The sequence below is a fragment of the Sinocyclocheilus rhinocerous genome, unplaced genomic scaffold (genome assembly GCF_001515625.1).
Source record: "Sinocyclocheilus rhinocerous isolate Xijiao unplaced genomic scaffold, SAMN03320098_v1.1 scaffold827, whole genome shotgun sequence".
Classification (NCBI taxonomy): domain Eukaryota; kingdom Metazoa; phylum Chordata; class Actinopteri; order Cypriniformes; family Cyprinidae; genus Sinocyclocheilus; species Sinocyclocheilus rhinocerous.
The window spans coordinates 819,361-841,617 of NW_015633173.1; the positions used below are offsets into that span (position 1 = coordinate 819,361).

The 22,257-nt window shown below is 35.2% G+C and overlaps 2 protein-coding genes and 1 pseudogene across 2 annotated transcripts in view; 2 read left to right on the plus strand and 1 right to left on the minus strand.

Annotated features, from left to right (window-relative positions):
• Positions 1–2,185, plus strand: part of LOC107743307 (solute carrier family 35 member F1-like) — an 83,199-nt gene extending 81,014 nt beyond the window's left edge. Inside the window, exon 8 of the mRNA XM_016556481.1 lies at positions 1,383–2,185. Within this exon, the coding sequence (XP_016411967.1) occupies positions 1,383–1,607 (225 nt within the window). The 3' untranslated portion in view covers positions 1,608–2,185. The remainder of the gene's footprint in view (positions 1–1,382) is intronic.
• Positions 2,186–3,937: 1,752 nt separating this feature from the next.
• Positions 3,938–12,996, plus strand: LOC107743329 (uncharacterized). The gene is made up of 8 exons (XM_016556499.1): positions 3,938–4,250; positions 5,266–5,551; positions 5,627–5,749; positions 6,931–7,188; positions 7,846–7,937; positions 8,726–8,907; positions 11,003–11,172; positions 12,331–12,996. The coding sequence occupies exons 1-8, from the start codon at positions 3,981–3,983 to the stop codon at positions 12,501–12,503; spliced, it is 1,554 nt and encodes a 517-aa protein (XP_016411985.1). The 5' UTR covers positions 3,938–3,980; the 3' UTR covers positions 12,504–12,996.
• Positions 12,997–14,060: 1,064 nt separating this feature from the next.
• Positions 14,061–22,257, minus strand: part of LOC107743309 (centrosomal protein of 85 kDa-like) — a 61,567-nt pseudogene continuing 53,370 nt past the window's right edge.

Consider the following 22,257-nt stretch of genomic DNA (forward strand, 5'->3'; position numbering starts at 1 on the left):
ATCAGATTTCTTTCTTTCTTTCTTTTTTTCTTTCTTTCTTTCTTGCTTTAATTATTAACTCAGGCCAGAGCTGAAGGCTGCATGTAATTAGAAGCACTTTGTTAATCACAGGCATGATTATAGATGGGCAGCACGTGGCTCAAAAATGGACCACGATCAAGCTGAGAGGCCATTGTTTATAGCACAGCTCTACTGCCTGAACTGATTGTTGTGATGCTCATCCACACCTCAGACCCTATGGATGAAAAACTATTGATGTGATTTGGAGATTGAGTGACGGCAAATAGAGTGAAGCTTTGGCATTTTAGTTTTCAAAGTCGTGATTGTTGTTGCTATTTTCAAAGCACTGACAAGGATATTGAGTCATTGCTTGACCATAAGGCACAGCAAAATATAATGCAGTGCTCAAAAATGGCATTCATTGTCAGTGGTGCAATTTTATTTTATATTGCATTCAAGGGTATAATTTAGGCACTTGCTTATTTAGAAATACCATAGCTGTTAAAGTTTATAAAGGTTTATTCTTTAAAAAAAAACGTTAGTAGTAAATTATGATTTTAGAAATAATACATTATGATTTACAGTTTTAAATTATTAGTATTCAATTATGATTTGAAGTTTTAAATTGGTGTTTTATTTAGAATTAATAAATTATGATATGAAGTTTTAAATTAGTGTTTTATTTAGAATTAATAAATTATGATTACAATTTTTAAATCAGTGTTCTAGTTAAAATGAATAAATCACGATTTACCATTTTAAATGAGGGTTCTATTTAAAAGTAAAGTAAATTATGATTTGAAGTTTTAAATCAATGTTCTATTTAGAAGTAATAAATAATTCCCAGTTTAAATCAGTGCTCTACTTAGAATGAATCAATTATGGTTTACAGTTTTAACTCACTGTTCTATTTAGAATTAGTAAATTATTATTTGAGGTTTTAAATCGGTGTTGTATTTAGAATTAATAAATCATGATTTACATTTTTAAATAAGTGTTCTATTTAGAATGAATAAATCAATTAATAATTATTATTTTATCAGTGTTCCGAATCATTATTTAAATCAGTGTTCTATTCAATATTACAGTAAATTATGAAAAAAGTTAATAAAATAACGATTTACAGTATAAATCAGTGTTCGGTTTTGAATTAATAAATCATGGTTTACAGTTTTACAGTTTAAAGTCACTGTTCTAATTAAAAGTAGTAAATTATAATTTAACGTTTTCACTTTATGATTTAAAGTGTTCTGTTTAGAATTACTAGATCATGATTTGAAGTTCTAAATCACTGTTCTATTTAGAATGAATAAATCATTGAATTTTAAATCACTCTTTAGACACATTATATGAAGCTCATTATGTTGTTTGTCTGTGTTCAGTTTTCAGGGCTTTACCTGCTGTCCTTCTTCATCATCATCCTGGGACTGGTCTTCTACTCCTCCTCCTCCACCTACGTGGCACAAGATCCTCGCGTTTATAAACAGTTCCGCAACGCGGGAAACGCTATCACAGACACGCCCACCGTGGGGCCCCTGGAACCTTCAGTGACCTATACGAGCCTGCGTCAGGAAATAGAGGAGGAGCCTCGCATAAGAGTAGCCTGAAGGGGGCGTGGTCTCTCAAAACCAATCATCCACTGCCCAGCCCAGGAGTCTGTAGAAAAACGAATGATAATGATCACTGAATGATGTAATTAACCACGTAGCAAACAAGTACACTGTGATCACAAACTGTCAATAGGTAGCAGTGACTTCTGTATATCTGAAAGATCAGATCCATCATGTATAGAGATGATTTCACCTCATCAAGTGTTTAGAAGGATTCGTGCTGACTGTTTTGTCCAAATGCTCAATTGTGAATGTTTTATTTTCTTATACGATCACAAAGGGTTCATTGTATTTGATAGCTTGACATGGTTTGTTTCACTACAGTTTCATGATTATTGTACATTTTAAATGAGATCTATCTGACGACGTCTCTGGAAAACTGCATTCTGAGTTTTACAATGCTGATTTGAGCCAGTGCCTTGCCATGTAATATTATTGTGGGTTACATTAGCCAATGAGAAATCATGATGTAAAAACAGTGTCATCAGTACTGGACGTCATGTCATGATTGCGTATTGTATTATCTGCTCAAAATTATAAATATTTCCATTTGTCAGTCTGAAATACAAAAAGGGGAAAAAAAGAATGATTTTATTGACTGTCAAGTTTTTTTTTCTTCTTCTTCTTTCGTGTTCCAAATAACAGCATGCAGATTTGGATTGATCTGATTGATTATTAATATTTTTGATTTGCAGTTTTAAATTAGTGTTCTATTTAGAATAAATCACAATTTAGAAGTCACTGTTCTATTTAAGAGTAGTAAATTATGATTTTAGAAATAATACATTATGATTTACAGTTTTAAATTATTAGTATTCAATTATGATTTGAAGTTTTAAATTGGTGTTTTATTTAGAATTAAGGACGTCATGTCATGATTGCGTATTGTATTATCTGCTCAAAATTATAAATATTTCCATTTGTCAGTCTGAAATACAAAAAGGGGAAAAAAAGAATGATTTTATACCCTTCTTTAACTGTTATACCATATTCATTTTTTTTATGTTGGTCATATTTAGTTTTAATTCTGCCAAGAAAAAGGGAACATGCATTTGTATTAAATATAAAAGTCTGTGTAATAGCAATTGATTGTAAACTTGTAAACTATTTTACTGCACTTGTCTTTGTTTTATAAGCAGTTCGGTCTTAATTATCATCTTATTTGGATAAAATCCAGTACAATACATGTACAGTACTTGTATTATCTGCTCAAAATTATAAATATTTCCATTTGTCAGTCTGAAATACAAAAAGGGGAAAAAAAAGAATGATTTTATACCCTTCTTTAACTGTTATACCATATTCATTTTTTTATGTTGGTCATATTTAGTTTTAATTCTGCCAAGAAAAAGGGAACATGCATTTGTATTAAATATAAAAGTCTGTGTAATAGCAATTGATTGTAAACTTGTAAACTATTTTACTGCACTTGTCTTTGTTTTAAAAGCAGTTCAGTCTTCTCATGAACTGATATTTGAATTTTTTTTTTCATTCTTAAGTTGTCATTTAAATATCGGAAATTCTTAATGTGTCTGACTTGCTTAAAATAAAGTATATTTGTCTTAAACTCAAAAAACATGAAAAGACTGGGGAAAATGTATTTGACTTTGCAAAACATTACATATCAGATGAATTTTTAAAGGGATAGTTCACCAAAACATGAAAATTCTGTCATCATACTCTCATGTAATTCCAAACGCATATATGAACACAAAAAATGTTGAAAATGCTGGTATCCAATCAGTTGACGGTAGCCATTAACTTCCATGGACTCAGCATTCATTAACTTCCATGGACTCAGCATTAACTTCCATGCTGTGCACAACAGAAGAAAGAAACTCATACATGTTAGGAACAACTTGACAGTGATTAAAAGATGCTAATAAAAGCATAATTAATCCCTACAACAGACAAAAATACTATATTGACCCCATGGGGAACTTCAGGTGCCGGCAAGTGGCAACAGCAACATCAAAAGTAAAATTCACCTCTAACACAGTGAATTCAAGTTATTCAAGACAGAGCTTGGAATAAATTAGCATTAGAAACACACTGCAAATAAGAAATGCATTTTTGTCATGGCTGTTGGGAAATTAAGTGTTTAACTTATGAATATTTATTACGTAACGGTCCAAGAATGCCGATCCGATTGGCTTGGCGAATCAAACGCTTGCCGTATGAATGTTAATTAGTTTAAGCAGGTATGTTGCCAAGCAACGTCGGCGTAACCTCATTTATATTTATGAACTACTAATATTCATGAGCAACTCCTTAGAGATTCACCACCCTATGACCTCTCTCAGGTGGTTTCTTCCTAACCTTTAACACCTGAGGGGCGGCTGCAAACAGGGCGGTGACACCGGCACAGGTATGGCAGACCTCAGCACGACCTGGGAGCGTGAGTTGCTGGAGCAATTCTCATGCCTGACTGCCGCCACAGACGAGGAGCCCCATTTGAATACAGTAGATTGTACTTCGGAAAGCAGCGACAACACAACGGGTTTATTGCGTTTAAGTGATGAAGTTCTCCTCGATATTCTGAAGAACTTGGACCCTGTGTCGCTGCTGAGGCTCGGCAGCACGTGCAGCTTATTGTTCCGAGTTTGTTCGTGCAACTCTCTGTGGACCACACACTTCCAGGTAATTTGCGTGGAAATTCGATTTTTGATTTATCACAGTGAGTCGAACCTATTAAATTCTTCAATTCACTCTATGCATAGTGCATACCTAAGCGAGTCGGTGGTGAATAGTGAACATTGTGTTATAGGTGACTGTTGAATCATGCATCCAGCCGACTCGGAACCGAGTCAAACGCTGGGCATGACACTGAGCAAGTTATAGAGAAAATAAGGGTTATTTTATGTGTGTTTAGTTATGTGAACAAAAATGACTCCAATGTAGTTGAATGATCTGTCAGATAATCCATATTTAATTTAAGAGCGATATGCCTGATTCGTTCATCGCCGCTCCGAGACTCGTTCAAGACACAAAACACCGGTTCATTCGCGGCATATTTGTAATGTACCTTCTATATATGATAGAAGTTATTGAATAACTTCTACGAATGATATTTTCTCTTGCTATAATCAATCTTTGAATGCATGGAAAGCTTGAGTGGACGAAAAACACAGTGCGCGGTTGTGAATTGGAGTCATTCAGCTAAAAGAATCGAATATGATTCGAGTATTCGGTATGTTTTAAATGAATTTGAGTAAACGGTAAAGAAGACTCGTTTTTTTTTGCGTTGTTGCTTTTTAATAATTGAATGCATGTATGTATGTATTTATTTATTTAACACTTACTTTTTTTTTTACAACAGTATTTTCCTGTGGGTTTTTAGTCTGTTTGCAATTTGAACGGTTCTCAAAGATTATCATTTTTGTCATACATCTGCAAAATTAATCGTGACTGGACACTAAAATCCACAATTAGCAAAATAGCAATCCAACAAATACTACTATTACTTATATATGTACCTAAGAATTGAAATAATTAAATCATTGTTTCATTCCCATTACATTCATGAGGTTTTGGAGCTGTATTTATTTATTTATCTTGACCTGCAGGCTTGAAGTGATTTAATGTAAATTAGTGGTCCTAGCAGACTATTCCAGTGGTCACTCGCATGCTAATTCTCTCCAAATTCTCTTCACAGGATTCGTTTGGGGTCAATCTGTCATATACCCACACCCGGTGTCCTGTAACAGCCAAAACCGCCTTCCGCTTAGTTTTTATGTGGAGATCCCTCTTCAGAAACATCCACTGTAACCGTGCGTTTCAGGAGAAGCTCTTTGTGGAGATCCCGCTTGCACCGCACAAGTACTGGATGCAGTGGCTCGTGTTAGAGGAAAGCGTTCCCTTGCCTTCAGTTAGGCTTCCCTGCAGCGATGTGGAGAAACTATGGGGAATCACTGCAGATTTGTTCCAGGACAAACTCCAAGGTGGTCATACTTTCAGCTGTCACATGGGCTTTCCATGTTTAATTTTAGCCTAACATGTGTTGTTCTGTTTCCCAGAGAAAACGGAAGATTGTGACACCCTTAAGTTTGAATGGAGGGAGCTGTATCATCTTGCATTGAAGCATCATGGTAGTGTCTCACTGGTCTTCCAGCATGTTCTCAGCCAGCACCAAAACAGTGGTAAGATATCTGCATCCCATTTTGTGAAACTTGTCTGCTTGCTTGGTCTTTAAGAAGCTTAATGGCCAAATAAAAAGTGATAACCAATGTTGTGAATATTGTGATTTAATATTGCCAAAAGAATATAATATATTATGCAATATATCGCCTTACTTTAATCCTCTGTAAGTGCTAGAGTGAATCCAGTCAGCTGCAATTTGTTCTCTGGCACTTTTGCATTGCATTTAGACTTTGAAAAATGGCAAACAAGTTCATGGTTGGCTCACTCCAACTGTACTGTATTGTCGTCTAAAAAAAAAAAAATGGGTGCTTTCATTGGTCTGGTTGACCTTTTTTGTTTTTGCTGTATACGTTTCCTTCCCCCTCTAAAAGAAATGGGATTTCTGAAGAAAGATGTAGTAATCCAATTTATTGCACTGGTGAGTCACTTCAAACTGCTGTGATGGACCCTTGATGGGAAAGTTGGGGTATGACCCACAGTTTTTGAGTGATGTGTCTGGAGAAGTACTGTGACTCATAGTTCACCCTCACCTGGCATTTCCTTTTTCTTTTAAAGGGGTCCTATTATGCTCTTTTACAAAGTCTTGATTTTGTTTTGGAGGTGTACTAGAACAGGCTCTCATACTAGGTTGTTCGAAAAACATTATTTTTTCACATATTTTACATTATTACAACACACCTCTCCCCAGTCTAGCATGATCCGCTCTAATAGTTCCTGTATCAAATGAAGACCCGCCTTCTGGAATACAAAATGTACTGTGATTGGTTAGCTGGGCCAGTGTGTGTGTAGAAGTGGACTTTGAGCTTTATAACTTTGTAGATCTTTTTTATGCTCAAACAGCAACATTACAGACTAACTAAAGTTGAAAAAGCGAGAAAGCATAATAGGACCCCTTTAATACTCTAGTATATGAAAGGCCCATGTTCGATAGCCTAGCTGCTAGCTTTGAACAGGATGTAGTGCGTCCTGGTCAGTGATGATCTAAAGGTCTTTCAAACTTTTACCAGAAGTTTGAGTTCCTTCTGTAAGGTTGCGGAAAGGTGTAATTGTGCCGATTTGTTTATGAATGCATGTCCATCTCCATTTATTGCAGCGTTTCTTTCATATGAGATGTTTCTGCCTATTAGCTTTCGAGCTATAGTTTTGTTGCTATTGACAACCATTTTATTGGTGATTTTAGAGCACACAGAGCTGGAGTCCATGTACCATCAATATGTCCAGTGCAGGTTCCAGTGGCTCTTCACATATTGGTTGTTTCGCCAGCCGGCTCCGTACAACAAGCAGCTGCGATCTATTTTCCTGCAGTGGAAGAAGCACAGCAAGCGGAAGGTGGCCACCTGGGGTGAAACCCTGTGTGATGTGAGGTACCTGGCCTCCCTGCACCCCATAACCAAAGACTACTGGAGAGGCCGATTGGCCCGGGGAGAAGAGAGCCTCGGTAAGTTATTTGGTTAAATTTAAAGATGATGATGATGATAATTAGCTTTATTTAATAGCACACATTTGTAATAATAATAATAATAATAATAGCTTTAATGGTATGTTATTTATTATTATTATTATTATTAATAATATATGCCATTATATGACTCTGTTAGTATTATTATTATTATTTATTTATTCACATTATTGAATAACTTGTTTTAATGTTGTTATTTTAGCGGTTTTATTTTTAATAGCATGTATTTTTGTTTTGCCTTATTCTTATTCTTAATTTAGCTGTTGTAATTGCATGTTTATTATTTATTTTTTTATTATTATTATTATTTTTTTTAAATCAAGGAAACTATTAGCCTATTTTTTTGTTAAGCTGCTTTCCCCGCCCCCCCCCTACATTTGTTACTGGCATTTGCAAAATCTATTACCGGTCAGCCTCTGCTGGAGAATTGGCTTGATCTGCAAACCAGTGAAGAGTCAAACAAAACCTGCTGTATTTGATTGTTTTGTGTTCTTTGCTGGTCTTGTGTGGTGCTCTCTCTTGAGGAACTATGCCTGTACTAGTCCTTTGGCAGGAAAACCGTCTGTAGATCAAATGTTACTGCTCCAGTCTCTTGGAGTATCATCTCATGTTCTGACTCTACTTTCTTTCCATCAGGGATTCAGACTGTCGGAAACTACTTCTCTATGTGCAAGTCTCTCATGGCCTGGATCTTGGGCCGCGACTGGGGCAGACTGAAGCGAAGAAAGGTACGTTTATGGAATACATGCAGGATGCCTGAAAATATTGGTCTAATTTTTAATAAAAATTTTTCTTTGACATGAAGTCCTCTCTCCCAGGTGTGCAATGTGATGTTTGAATAAATTTGACATGCTGTCTTTCCAGGGACTAACTTTTCTTCACACAAGATTGTTCCCTGTTCTGTTCTAACTAATATCTCTTGTCCCAATCTAAAAAAAAAAAACCCAAATAAGTTCCTCCGAGGACGTGATATTAAATATTCCAGCAGTGCTCATCTTCTGTATTTCATTAGCCAGGGAAAATGATTTCACAGGTCATGGACGTGAGCAGACGCTCCTATCTAATGGCTGCCTAAATGAATTATAGACGTACCGGTGCATGTCCCAGTCAATTACATCACATGTCTGAGCATACAAACTCTCCTGCCATTATACGCTGTTTTACAACACGTGACCATCCAAGGACACAAAGGACCAGAGGGACATTAAATGTGCTTTTTTTTTTTCTTTCAACAAAAGTTAATGTAATCCGTTTCGTTTCATGGTTTTCATGTATGTGCTTTGCATAACCTGCATGCTTGATATTAGCATTTATTGTTTTACTTCAACTAGGATATCAGGATTTTTTCGATTATTTGAAATGCTAATTGGACAGCGCTTTGTGTGGTGATTTTACTAAATTTTTTTTGCACTTTTATTAATATACAAATTCGGTCCCGTTCCCTTATGCATGGCGTTTTTCAGAAGCAAGGTCAGGTAGAATACTGTTTGCTGATGGAGTGATGTGTCACTGGCAGGTTTATGAAGACACACTGGAGGGTGTGTATCTTCTGCTGAGACGGGAGATGCAGGAGACGCTCATAGAGCACGAGCGCTTCTGGCAGGTGGCCAAAGTCCAGATGACCCGTGTCTGTACGCTGGAGGAGACGGCTGCCAATTATGTCAACTGGAAAATGATTGAGACGCTCCCCTACTACAAGTCAGTCCTGCTTGAATCTGTTCCATTACTGTCGGTCTCATTTTCTCATTCTCTCCCAAGAATACAGAATAACTAATGTATTGAATTAAATAATTAAACATTTATTTTAGATTTTATGAAAAAATAAAAAAACTTTTTAAATATTTAAAATGAATATTGTTTGTATTTATATGCATGTGAGCTTAATTTAATTTATGTATTTAAATACAAAGAAAATAAATGTATACATTTTAAAAGATTTTTTATAAAAAAAACAACAACTTACATTTAACATGACATTATACATTTAAATACAAAATAAATTTTAAATAAAGTTAAATCTAAATCTTTTATCTAAAATAATAAAAGCTTTACATTAAACTGAATTATTTATTTAAATACAAACTAAAATGTTAAATACTTATAAATAATCTAAAAATATTTTAGATGAATAAAAAATATAGTATTTTAACAATTTTTAATAAATAAAAAAATGTATTATCTTTAAGTTTTTTTTTTTTAATTTTAGAAATTAAAAATCTAACTTTTAATATTTAATGTATTTAGTTTGTATTTAAATACATAAAAATAATCCTAAATTGAGCTAATGTTTAATTACTTTTGGTCCAATTACAAAAAATACAAATTTTAATTCTTTAAATAAGCTAACTTCATTTTTATTTATCTTTATAAATGTATTTAGCTTAATTTTATTTAAATAAAGCTAACTTTAAATAATTATTTCTATTTAAATAAGCTATTTTACAAAACAAACTTAAATTAAGCAGCCTAATTTTATGCCGTGCTAATATTGATGGTGATAGTCTTCAGCACATTGTGCACAAAGCAACTGCTTTGTAAAGCTTATTTTTAAAACATGATGAATCCGAACTGATGCAACATTTTGCTTAAATGAGGCTCTGTCACAGTTATGTTAGATTAGTGACACTCTTATTTGCTGGTACACAGGAGCTTTGCTTTTAGCGCTTCCCATCGATCACTATTTTCAGGCTGTAAAATGTTGCTCTATTATTCGGGTTGCTGTCGTTTCCATTAAAAACTAGCGGTGAAAGCGTTGAGCTTTAGCAGTGGTTTGCTTTCAGACTGGGTTTTGAAGCCTGGAGAGTGCGCTGGGTGGAGATACAAGCACCGCTGGCAGCTTCAAACAAATAGCCTGTAGTAACTCACGCCTGAGATCTGCAGCCAGTCGATGATATCTTTGAAGTGTATGGCGACTGATCTCCACTCTAAAGTCTGCCTGATCCCACAGCGTCAGAGAACAGTAGTGTGAAAAGTTAAGTGGGATGTTCCTTGAGGCCGATCGTCTTGCATAAGCAGATGTGTGAGTGACTGAAGTGGTAAAGTGCTCACTTGAAGAAATGGTTGTTTTTATGATGCTTCTAACTGGACAATTAAACGTTCATGTTCACAACTTTGATGAAAGGTTTTGATCCACTTCAAATGTTGACTACTATCTCTCTCGCTATATATATATATATATATATATTCCTTCCTGATTTCTTATTTTTTTGCATGTTTGTCACACTTTAATGTTTCAGATCATATCTATCTATCTATCACCTACCTACCTACCTACCTATCTAGTATGTGTATATATATATATATATATATAATAGTTTTAATTTGAGGGTTTTGTGCAAATAAAATGGTTGTAGTTATGTAGTTTAGCCCTGCTATCTGATCTCGGTCTAATTGGTCATTATCATTACCATCAGTCCTGCTTGGCTGGTTTTAAGTTTAGCTAAAAATCCACAATAGAGGAGCTGTATGTCTGAGTGTGTTTGCATGTTAGCTGCACACAAATCGAGTTTTGTTAAGTGTTTTGTTTGAAGCTGTAACAGTCATTATACAGGAGCAAATCTCGAGAGACTGTGAAGATGAATGCCTCGTTGTTCAGAAGTGCTTGAAAAATTACTTTCCCCGCAAAAGCTATTACATTGTTTCTGGTTTTTAATTCTCATTGTGGCTTATTAATAAGGGTTGTCTTATTTCCCAAGCTAATGAAAAGAACAAATATTAGACTTGCCTTGCCTTGTGTAGCCGCTTTGATAATGGTTTTCCAGCTCATGCATGTAATGTTTTTGTCTTTTTTAAGGCTGTATCTGGTGTCTGGTAAGTCAGTGTACCTGGATCATGTGCAAGGTTTCTTGCGTAGAAAGAGGCTGATCCGGGATTGGATTTACCTGGAGGAGAACGGCTGGGCGAGACAGTTGCTGCCTGAATCGCTCTACACACTGCTGGAGTTTGACACCAAGATCTCTCAAGGTGGGTTCAGCTAACATGATGAGGAGCCTGAATCGATCTAATGACTGCAGAACAACTGCACATAATCCAGTACCTCGGTGGCTCATATTGTGATTAATCCTCCATATTCAATTTGTAAGCTTTGCCGATGCTTGTGTAGTCTTCTGAGACCCTCAGGTCTGGTCTTTTGCTGCGTTTAGTGTATTTCTGCTCTTATTAGATCATCTCATTAACTTTTTTTTTTTTTTTTTTTTTTTTTAAACGTCTTCTTGTAGGACAGAAAAATCATAAATGAAATCCACTGGCATTTGTGGAGATTTGTAATTTCCTCTGGGTTGGTGTCATGCTATCACAATCACAGCTGACAGTTTTGTTCAAGGTGTTAATCCAGTCCTCTGTGAGCAGTCAGGACCACACAAAGTTCATGGCATTTGCATTAGAAGGATCTCTCATAATAAAGCGTCTTACAAGTTTCATGTAGATGCTTGTTTTAATACTTTGCAGTAGTCAATCACAAATTGGTCAAAATTTGGCAATGTAATGAAAGGAAATAAGACTTGCACAATTTTTTTAATTGCTCAATGGTTTAAAAAAATATTATATTGTTAGTATATAAAATGAAATCACAATAACATTTCTTTATATACATGATTAAAAAAAAACATTAAGATTAAATTTAAGTTCCATACCCCAAAAAAAAAAAAAAATCCAAACATTAATACAATTAATAATAATTTAGAAATACCATAGCATGGAAAAAAAAAATCCAAACATTTTTTTTAATACGGTTTGCATTTTATTTTCATGCTGTGGCATTTTAAGATTTACGTGCAGTAGTATGAAATTAAAAATGCAAACTTTAATACGATAAAAATATTTTTATTGTAATGTGTAAAAAAGAAATGTATATAAAATAATTAAAATATTTAAGACTTTCAATCTATTTTAAATGCATCTTTAAATGTGTAAAATATGATTTATATTAAATGTTTATTTTAAAATCAGCAATTGTGTACATTTTTACTTTGAAACTGTATTGTGTATATCAGTCACCTTGCTGTCTAGATATTGAATCTGAATTGGCCATTTAAAAGAATAAATGAATAACTTAAGGTTTGTTTGTTTCCTGATGGCCACCAAACATTCATAACCTTGATGTTTGTGTTTGTGTTTGAACAGAGAGTTTACACGGGGGCTGTCTGACGGCCCAGCTCAGTCGACTCATGTGGCTGTACCTGAACTCTGGGCAGGAGCTGTATCTGGAGGCGCTGAAGGGGATGGTGCTGCAGTGTGCGCAGGCCTGTCTCAGCCGTCTCAACGCTCTTCAGGCCTGTCAAGTGCCTGTGGCCTAGACCTCATCCACTCAGACAAACCTTTGGTGTTTTAACTGACTTTTTATAACATGCCTATGATGTGTTTTTTACTGTATTTTTAAACACTTTTTTTTTTTTTTTTTACAACTTTCACTTTTGGTGAAGTTGTTAGTCGTCAAGTTTTAGTGCACAAAATCATTAATTCTCAATCTATGTCTGAGTAAATGCAATGCATATACAACGATAATTGTTTTTAATTTTGTATTGGTTTTAGCAGGCCAAATGGTCACTAGTTTCCTTGCGAGATGCTTTTATTGTAACTGTGACTTTTTTTGCTTGGATTAATCTTACTATGGTAAACTGCAGGGTTGCTGACTTATTAAAGCACCTTTACACTCCACTTACGTCTCATCATATTTCCTTTAATTTTGGAAAAACACTGAAGTATAGATGAAACCCAGTGCAATTTAGTTTTTTTGTTAAATCGCTTCTGGCGAGGATGCATTTTATGTTTGCATAGCTTTGAAAAAAAGTATAAAAATAATTTGATGCATGGCAAAGCTAAATGAACTGCAGTAACTTTATGCCTTTTAATTTAAGCTTTTTCACACTTTATTCTAAAAAAATGGATTTACTACCAGTATTTATTTTTTTTGCGTGGTCAGAGCCCCTGAAATATGCTTTGCCCATTTCATTTATAAAATTGTAAAAAAAATGCACTTAATATACAGTAGGTTTTCCACCAAAATTTGAGTTGCACATTCGTTCCCCTGTAATAAAACATGTTAATCTACACTGTTATTATTAGCAAAAACATTAAACAAACCAATGTAGAAAAATACTTTATTTGACATTTGTACAAATGAAAAGCAGTTTACAAAATGGAAAAATAGTTAATACTTTTGAGAGAAAAAAATTGTACATAAATAGACCTTTGGCATTTGTAAAATCTAGCTGGAAAATTAAAAGCTTAACCTACTGTTAAGCCAACCAGTGGCTTTCAGTGCGCAGTGAGTGGGTCATGTCAATCAATGCACGTTGCTTTTGTATTCCTATATACACAAGTCAGCATGCTTTCAGCGATCACACTGTACAGCACAAGGAAGCGCACCACATACATTCTCCATCAGGTTATGAGCAGCTCTCTGCCTGAGAATAAATATGCATTGCTTGTGAATATGGCTTAGCTCGCCTGTACCTTTATGAAATAAACTTCATGTCTCTGCCAGTTATGGAAAATACCCTTCAATTTCATACTGTGGTTCTGCTGCATAGATTTGTAAAGGCACAGAATAATATTACATATCTGCAGAAATGCGTACTAAATGCTGGTTAACGTGAGGTTGCATACGTCTAATTAGTTACCTTAATCTATTCCCTTCTTTAAATAAGTGAATTCTAAACCTATGCACATGCACAATATATTATGAGCACATAATGACAAAGCCTCCATTTTAAATTCAAAACATGCTTAATATACTTTAAATACAATGGGAGTACAGTCACGTTAAATAAGCATTATATAGACACTTGTACTGTAAATATCTTAAACATTCGTCACCTTGGTGCAAGTATGTGTGCAAAGCTTGATACTAAATGCTGGTTAACGTGAGGTTGCATACGTCTAATTCGTTACCTTAATCTATTCCCTTCTTTAAATAAAAGTTAATTCTAAACCTATGCACATGCACAATATATTATGAGCACATAATGACAAAGCCTCCATTTTAAATTCAAAACATGCTTAATATACTTTAAATACAATGGGAGTACAGTCACGTTAAATAAGCATTATATAGACACTTGTACTGTAAATATCTTAAACATTCGTCACCTTGGTGCAAGTATGTGTGCAAAGCTTGACATGACCGCATCGCTGGACTTTACATTATCAACTATAAAAAAATTGAGCTTGGGGTCAAAATGAACTTGCGGACACTTCTGAAACCATTCAGATCAAGCACAACGAATAAAAGAACCTCTTAAAATACCTGAGTGAACAAGTTTTGCATTGATTTCGTCCATATTCCTAACTTTAACAAGGAATATGTGTGTGTTATCTGGAGTATATAAAATGTCATAAGCGTGTTAGGAAGTCACAGGAAGTGCAGAACATTCCGTTTCCTGTCTGCCTTTGGAACTCAACATGTGCAACTTGCTCTGAACTGAGCCACAGCATTAACAAAAGCAGCTCATATTTTATTCTAATTAAAAATAGTGAATCGGGTGTCCTGAATAGATTAACCTGGATTCCTCTGCTGTCATTTATTCTGAAATGGAACATTGCTAGCTTTTATGGAAGCTCAAATATACCAAACCACACAAATGACACATCAGACACAAAACTCAGATGAAGGACCTTCAAATGCTGCTGTTCTTGTCGTTTTTTTTTTCTTCCGATGTAGAGAGTCCTGTACGTCGACCTGCGACCTGTAGCTGTTGGGTAAAGGATGGACAAGCTTCTTTGGGTAAAAAAATCACTGACGTCCATGAAGTTTGGAGGTGCACAAACAGGAACACAAGGCACTTTAGGACACCAGTTGCTCTACTTCCCCTCAAAGACAACTGAGAGGAACAATGTGAGGAACTCAACCTCCAGCAGTCTCAATAAATACATTAAAACATTCAAACTCCTTGAAAATTCAACGTCCACAAGAAAAAAAACTTGTTGTAAAGACGTCCTTGTAAACTGGATTCACAGCTTGGTCCAACCTTTAGTAGTCAGAAAGACCTTGTTTGTTTCCATCAGGTTGACTTTATTTTCCCTTTATGAGCTCTGAGAGCGCCGTCTGTCCTGACGAGCTGGAAATGGAAGCCTCTGCAGAGTCGGGCCTCATTGCGTCACACAGTTTTCACCCATGTCCTGTGCGTAGCGGTCTGAGATGAGCGTCCGCAGCTCGTCAATGTCTTTCCTCAGCTGGCACACCTCCACCAGCTTGGCCCGCAAACCGTCCTCCATCAGCGGCTTCTCGCTCTCCTCCGCCGAGCAGCTCATAGCTGGGAAAAAAAATAATAATTCTTTCTATCGGCTGATATATGACTTTATATATGGGTACTTTATCTGGTGCTGCAATTATAAAGTGCATTTATTCTTAATTATGAAAATGTTAATGTCTTTTAAATGACACATCATCACGTTTCACATTATATTGGCAAAGCTAAATGGGTGAAATTAAACAAATTAAACATGAATTAAAATTATGATGATACACTACTGTTCAAAAGTGTGAGGTTAGTAAGATTTTTTTATGTTTTTGAAAGAAATCTCTTGTGCTCATCAAGGCTGCATTCATTTAAACATAAATACAGTAAAACAAATAATATTGTGAAATATTATTACAATTTAAAATAATTGTTTTTTATTTTAATATATTTTATTCCTGGGATGCAAAGCTGAATTTTCAGCATCTCCAGTCTTCAGTGTCACATGATCCTTCAGAAATCATTCTAATATGCTGATTTACTGCTTTAAAAAAAAAAGTATTATCATCAAAGATTAATATTTTTGTGGAAACTGATTTTTTGAAGAATAGAAAGTTTAATTTAAAATATAAATCTTTTGTAACATTATAAAATGTCTTCACTCTTTTAATTGAATGCATGCTTGCTGAAAAGTATTAATTAAAAACAAATAAATAAATACTTACCCCAAACTTAAAAAAACACACCAATAATATAAAACCACTGTTGAATGTAATCTTAAGCAAATCTCAAAAGGAATATCCATTTTTCATACTGTACATTACGTTTAATTTAAAATATAAATCTTTTGTAACATTATAAAATGTCTTCACTCTTTTAATTGAATGCATGCTTGCTGAAAAGTATTAATTAAAAACAAACAAATAAATAAATAAACTTACTCACCCCAAACTTAAAAAAACACACCAATAATATAAAACCACTGTTGAATGTAATCTTAAGCAAATCTCAAAAGGAATATCCATTTTTCATACTGTACATTACAATGTTGTGATGTATAATTCGACTTGCAACATTTAAAAACAATTGATTTTAGGGTTCTATTTTTAATAAAGAAGAAAGCATTTAAATATGAAGTGAGAACTACAATATGAAATTTAAATGAATAATAATGCATTAATTAATTAATTAATAATACTAAAGGTAAAGTGCTATATACATTTCGAGTGACTAGAGATGCACAGAATTATAATAATTTAATTTAAAGTCAAACAAGTTTATTCTGGATTACTAATAATGCAAATAAACATAAAACATTAAAGACTACTGTAAAAAGATAATATGCTGCTAAGGCTAGAGTTTTATATGTATTTACATTTGATGCCAAGCAGCAGGGCCAGGTTGGGCTCTTTGCCTTGAGCTCTCTGTGTGAGGACACTGCACAGGCCCTTCAGATCCAGCAGACACAGGGACATCTCCTTCAACAGGGGCCCGGGGCTCACATTCAGCGTCTCCTCGTCTGCCCGTCTTTGGTTCTGTGGAGATAAGAAAACATTTTTACACACTCGCAGCAGGGTGAACCAGGACAGAGCCTTATAAGGGAACGTTCAGAGTTTAATTTTAAATTATGGAAGTACAATGAAGCCCTGGCTTGTCACATTTGCCACTGGAGATTTGAGAGAGTGGTTATTTTCACCTTCAAATGCTATTACGGACACAAAGAATGTGTCTGAAGTGTTATTTCAGCATTTTACGCTGCAGCGTGGGAAGAACTTTCAGAGTTTGGACTGTAACGTTGATGACTAAGCTTAACAATTGTGTGCGTCCTGATACAGATTACCAGCGTAACTCATTCCCACTTCTCGGCGCATATTCAAACAAGCGCCGCAAGAACAAATTCATAAGCAGCTGCTTGTGAAAGCTGTCCAAAACATTAAATAGTGAGAAGTGGAATTACTAGCACTTACACAGCAGGACTAAAGCAAGAGCGGAGGAGAAAGTGTGCCGTGATCTATTGGGGATGACGGGATAAAATCTGCACTTCAGGGGAGAACGCTTGCTAATTCATTCACATCTAGCCAGAAGAGAACCGTTCTGTGTTGTACATTAGGACTAATAACAAATGGACTTTGTAGAAGATGCAAAATGTTCTCTTTTTCACACATGCGGTCATTATGAAATATTACTGGACAACATCAACCAACTTTGCAAGTCCTTTCACACAACTAGAATGTAGTTAATCGACATTTAGTAGATGTTTGAAACTAATTATATTGCTAGAGCTTGTAAAATGTCCCAACAAAATCACAACAAAATGACTAACTGCATTAAAAAAAATTGAATAAAAAAATAACACAAACGCTACATCTGAAATCACACACTGATTTCACTACTATTACACGACTGTTCAAAAGTTTGGAGAGAGAATGTGAAGAGAGAACTAAAATATGAAATTAAGTTTAAATATGAATAATACTAAAAGTAATGAATTCAAATATGAATTGACTAGGGATGCACAGAATTTGAATATCTTAATATCTAATTTACAGCCAAACAGGATTATGTTGGATTATTTATAATGCAAAAAAAAGTGCTGTGCTGCTAAAACTCTATTTAAATAATATTTTTATTTAGGATGAAGGATGCATTGAATAGGCAAAAAGACTATAATTGTACAAAATATTTCTATTTAAAAAAAAAAAGCAAAAAAAAAAAGCTTTTGAACTTTCTTATTACAGAATCCCAAAAAAAACAAAACAAAAAAAAAAACATGGTTTCCACAAAAATATTAAGCAATATGTTTATACTGTATATATGTATATATAATAATAATAAGAAATTACTGAATATATTAAAATGGAATATATTAAAATAGAAACAGCTATTTTAAATTGTAATAATATTTCACAATATTACTGTTTTTATTATTTATTTTTTACTGTATTTTGATATTAATAAGTGCAGACTTGGTGAGTGTAAGACTATAAAATGCTCACCGACCCAAAACTTTTGAACGGTTGTTTACATGAATGCTAGAAAAACCCATCTGTCAATGCAGATTTGGTTACTTCAATACAAAATATAAACCTACTCAAAAACAATTGCTTAGAAATGAAATACTAAGGTTCCAGGATCTGTGGTTTAAAAGCAGTTGTGAACTGCATTATGAGGGACCACCGCAGTCATCCTTTACATGGGATCTTTTATACTTGGTAATCAAACCTTACAATACTCGGTGGGTTTTGCATGAGAAGGCAAGTAAGAGCATCCTTGCTAATAATCTGGTGTCTCTGTGGCAGCGGTGTGATGTACGGCTCGGCTCCACCATTGTCTCTGTGAGTCTGTGTGGATCAGTGCGGCTGTATCACGCATGACTGCGGCTCTCTGCTCTCCCTCACCTTGAGACGGCGTGGTGAAAAATGATGTCCTGAATTCTAATGAGGGCCGGTTGGGTTATTCATGACTCGACTGCCATGGAAAAGCAGGGCAAGGAATTTAATGGCACAAAAATGAGCCTTCAATCAAGATTCTAACTTCCGTTACTAGGCTCATCTGTATCGTTTAGGACGAAAAAAACACTTTAGAGTCCCTTTGTGGGTGGTTTGGAGTGCCGTACCTGCTGAAGAGTTTTGGAGAGGGTTTCAAGTTCCTCCTCGTGTTCCAAGAGCTGTTTGCGGAGCTCCTGCGTGATTCCCCTCTCCCTCTGCAACTTCTTTTCCAGGGCCTGCAAGGAGGACGAAAGACAGCAGTTAGTGCATGTGCGTTAGGGCTGAACGATTAATTGCATTTGCGATAATATCGCGTTATGAAAAATTTCGATTTTTCAATCGCAGAGGCTGCGATTACACTGCTACTTAAGACTGGTTTTGTGGTCCATGGCCACATATATGTATGTCTGTGTGTGTGTAAAAAAATAAAAATTTTAATTCAAATTGTGTAATTTGAATACACAAAGGAGGAAAAGCAGCCAGCTGGTATCCAAAATATCTTAAGGGATGCCTTTAAAATGAAATGAAATAAAGTAATGTGTCTGAAGTGTTATTTCAGAATTTTATGCTGCAGTGTGGGAAGAACTTAGACCGTAGTTTGGACTATAACGTTAATAAATTAATAAATTAACAAAATAAAATGTTTTGATTTATTAATCAGTTTTTGGTCACTTCCACTGATTCATTTCAATTTTTGGTTACTTCCACATGTGTTATTTCATAGTTTTGATAACTTCAATAATATTCTAAAAGGTGGGATATATTTAATAATATAGAATGACTAGGCGTTTCCAAAACATTTGGCCAGTTTTCGCTTTATAACTACACAATTTTAAATTGTAATATTTCACAATATCACTGCTTGTACTGTATTTTGGTGAGCATTAGAAATATATATAAAAAACCTTATTATTAAAATCCAAACTTTTGACCGGTAGTGTATACGTTCTGTAATTAGTGTAAAAATTCAATCTACCAGAGATTTATTGATTATAATGTACTATAAGACATTCAAGTCAGAGACATCTGGAAATAAAAGCAGCAAATGATTACAATAATGCATTTTTTAAGCGTCATTAGGTGCATCATGGGAGACCAGTACCAGTCTGTTCTGGCTCTGTTGTTCTAGCAGGCGAGTGTTTTCCCTTTCCAGCTGCTTCAGGTCCAGCATGGGCAGCCGTACTCCATCCTCCAAGCACTGCTCCACTTTCTCTTGTAGGCTACAAAGAGAAGTTTTATCATTCGTTCAGTAAAATGAAATAAGGCACAGAGAGAAATCCTAACAGATCCTCATTATTTATATCAAAGATGCTGTGGCCTTCCATTATTTTTTCAGTCTGGATGATTGGCCTGATTTCATTCCCATGTTTACGGCAGGTTTTCTATGTTTTAATAAGAGTACTCGGCACTTTGATCTTCAGCTCACAGAACAAGTGACTTTCAGAAAGGAAGCAAATCAAAAGCAATGCTTCTGGCTGTGAGCTCGTCTCAATAGAGTGAGTGTGTAAGTGCAGTACCTTTGAACAGCAGCCATAAGCTCTTTCTCCCGCTTGGATTGGGTCTCGATGAGGGCGTCTTTCTCCTGCAGCAGGGCTCGGTTTTCCTCCAGGGTTTTCTCCAGCTGGGCGACGGTATCCTCCAACGCCTGCTTCTTCCCCTGCACTTCCTGCAACGGAGACGCCACATGGACAGAGATGAGTACAGTAACGCTACTACACACCACAAACACTTTAAACACGTTTAGAAACACCATTTTCTAATGTTTACTCAAATGTGAAATTTTATTTTGGCCGTGATCAGAATTTTTTTCTTGCTTTCAAATTGATGTTTAATTATGTAGACAACACAAGATACATTTAATTGAGAAGAAAAGACGACACGACTTGTTTTCAGAAACAAGTTAATTATTCAAATATGAGTAAATAAGTATTTAGTATATTTTATTTTATTTATGTGTTTATTTCACTTATTTAAAAAAAAACTACTTGTTAATTGGATGTTTTAGCATAAACCTTACTAAATATTGTTAGATTTATGCTTAAAGCAAGATAAAACTATTCGACAATGAGCTAGGAAAACTAAAATAAAACAAAACAAAAAACGAAATAAAATAATGTTCGTTTTGATTTGTTCAACCATTTTTGGTCACTTAATTGACACTTAAAGGGGTCATATGATGCGATTTCAAGTTTTCCTTTCTCTTTGGAGTGTTACAAGCTGATTGTGCATAGATAAGATCCCTGAAGTTGCAAAGACTAAAGTCTCAAACCCAAAGAGATATTCTTTATCAAAGTTAAGACTCTGCCACGCCCCCCTAAAACGGCTCATTCTAACACGCCCCCACATATCTACCCCACTATGTGGAAATATTTGCATAATCCCGCCGCAAATGTGCACGCAAAGAAAGAAGGCATGGTGTCAGTAACCGCAGTTAGTGTTGAAGCAGCCATGTCAGGGAGACACTGTGTGTTTCTAGGCGAAAGCAAAAGCACTTCATTTGGCATTTCCGAAAGTAGATACATTTAGGAATCTTTAAGATTACTTACAACAGAACAGCAATGCATTTTATGGACGACCGTTTCGTGAACCTAGGAGAGGAGGTAATTCTGACTTTGCTATGACAATCAGGCGCTTCTGAATCAGCTACTGTTTTGTTATTAGTTTAAGTATTTGCTATTGACTGTTCAAATGCGGAGTTTTGCGCATCGTATGCGTGTGTGTGTGTGTGTGAGAGATTGAGAGAGAGAGAGTCAGGGTCACACTGTCTTAACCGTGGCTTGTGTACTGCAAACACATACCAGCTTCATCACTGTGTCTGTCACGCGACTCTGTTCCCCTTTCGGGCTCTGTCTTTACATTTATTTTGAAAGATGAAGCTCGCGATTATGGTAAGGGGCGTTACATTTCCGACGAGTGCTTGCGGTGTTCGGCCAATCACAATGCACTGGGTCAGCTGGCCAATCAGAGCAGACTGCGCTTGTCGGAAGGAGGGACTTTGTAGAAAACGAAGCGTTTGAGAGAGGCGGGGCATAGAGGACCTACAATAATGTACAGTATTTGAAAAATAATGTGTTTTTTGAACATTAAAGCATGTCAACATATTCTGTTACACCAAATACACAAAATAATGATCTTTAAAAAAGCATCATATGACCCCTTTAAGATTGGTTTTGTGGTCCAGGGTCACATTTTATTAGTAAATTGTATTGCATTTAAGCCAATTTCAGCACAGAAAATGCAGGGGGAAAAATCAGCAGATGTCAAGCAGATCACTTAAACTGCACTGAAGTACTAAGCAGGTTAGAAAAATGTGACCCCAGACATTTGTTGTTGACTGTCGGATAATATTAATCCTCATTACAGCTGTGCATACTAGTAAACTG

What these genes read in the sequence shown, in the direction of transcription:
- LOC107743329 (XM_016556499.1), top strand. Translation starts at nt 3,981, where the DNA reads ATGGCAGACCTCAGCACGACCTGGGAGCGTGAGTTGCTGGAGCAATTC. An exon ending in TGTGGACCACACACTTCCAG is followed by an intron (nt 4,251 to 5,265) that starts GTAATTTGCGTG and finishes TTCTCTTCACAG; the next exon opens with GATTCGTTTGGGGTCAATCT. An exon ending in GCAGACTGAAGCGAAGAAAG is followed by an intron (nt 7,938 to 8,725) that starts GTACGTTTATGG and finishes TGTCACTGGCAG; the next exon opens with GTTTATGAAGACACACTGGA.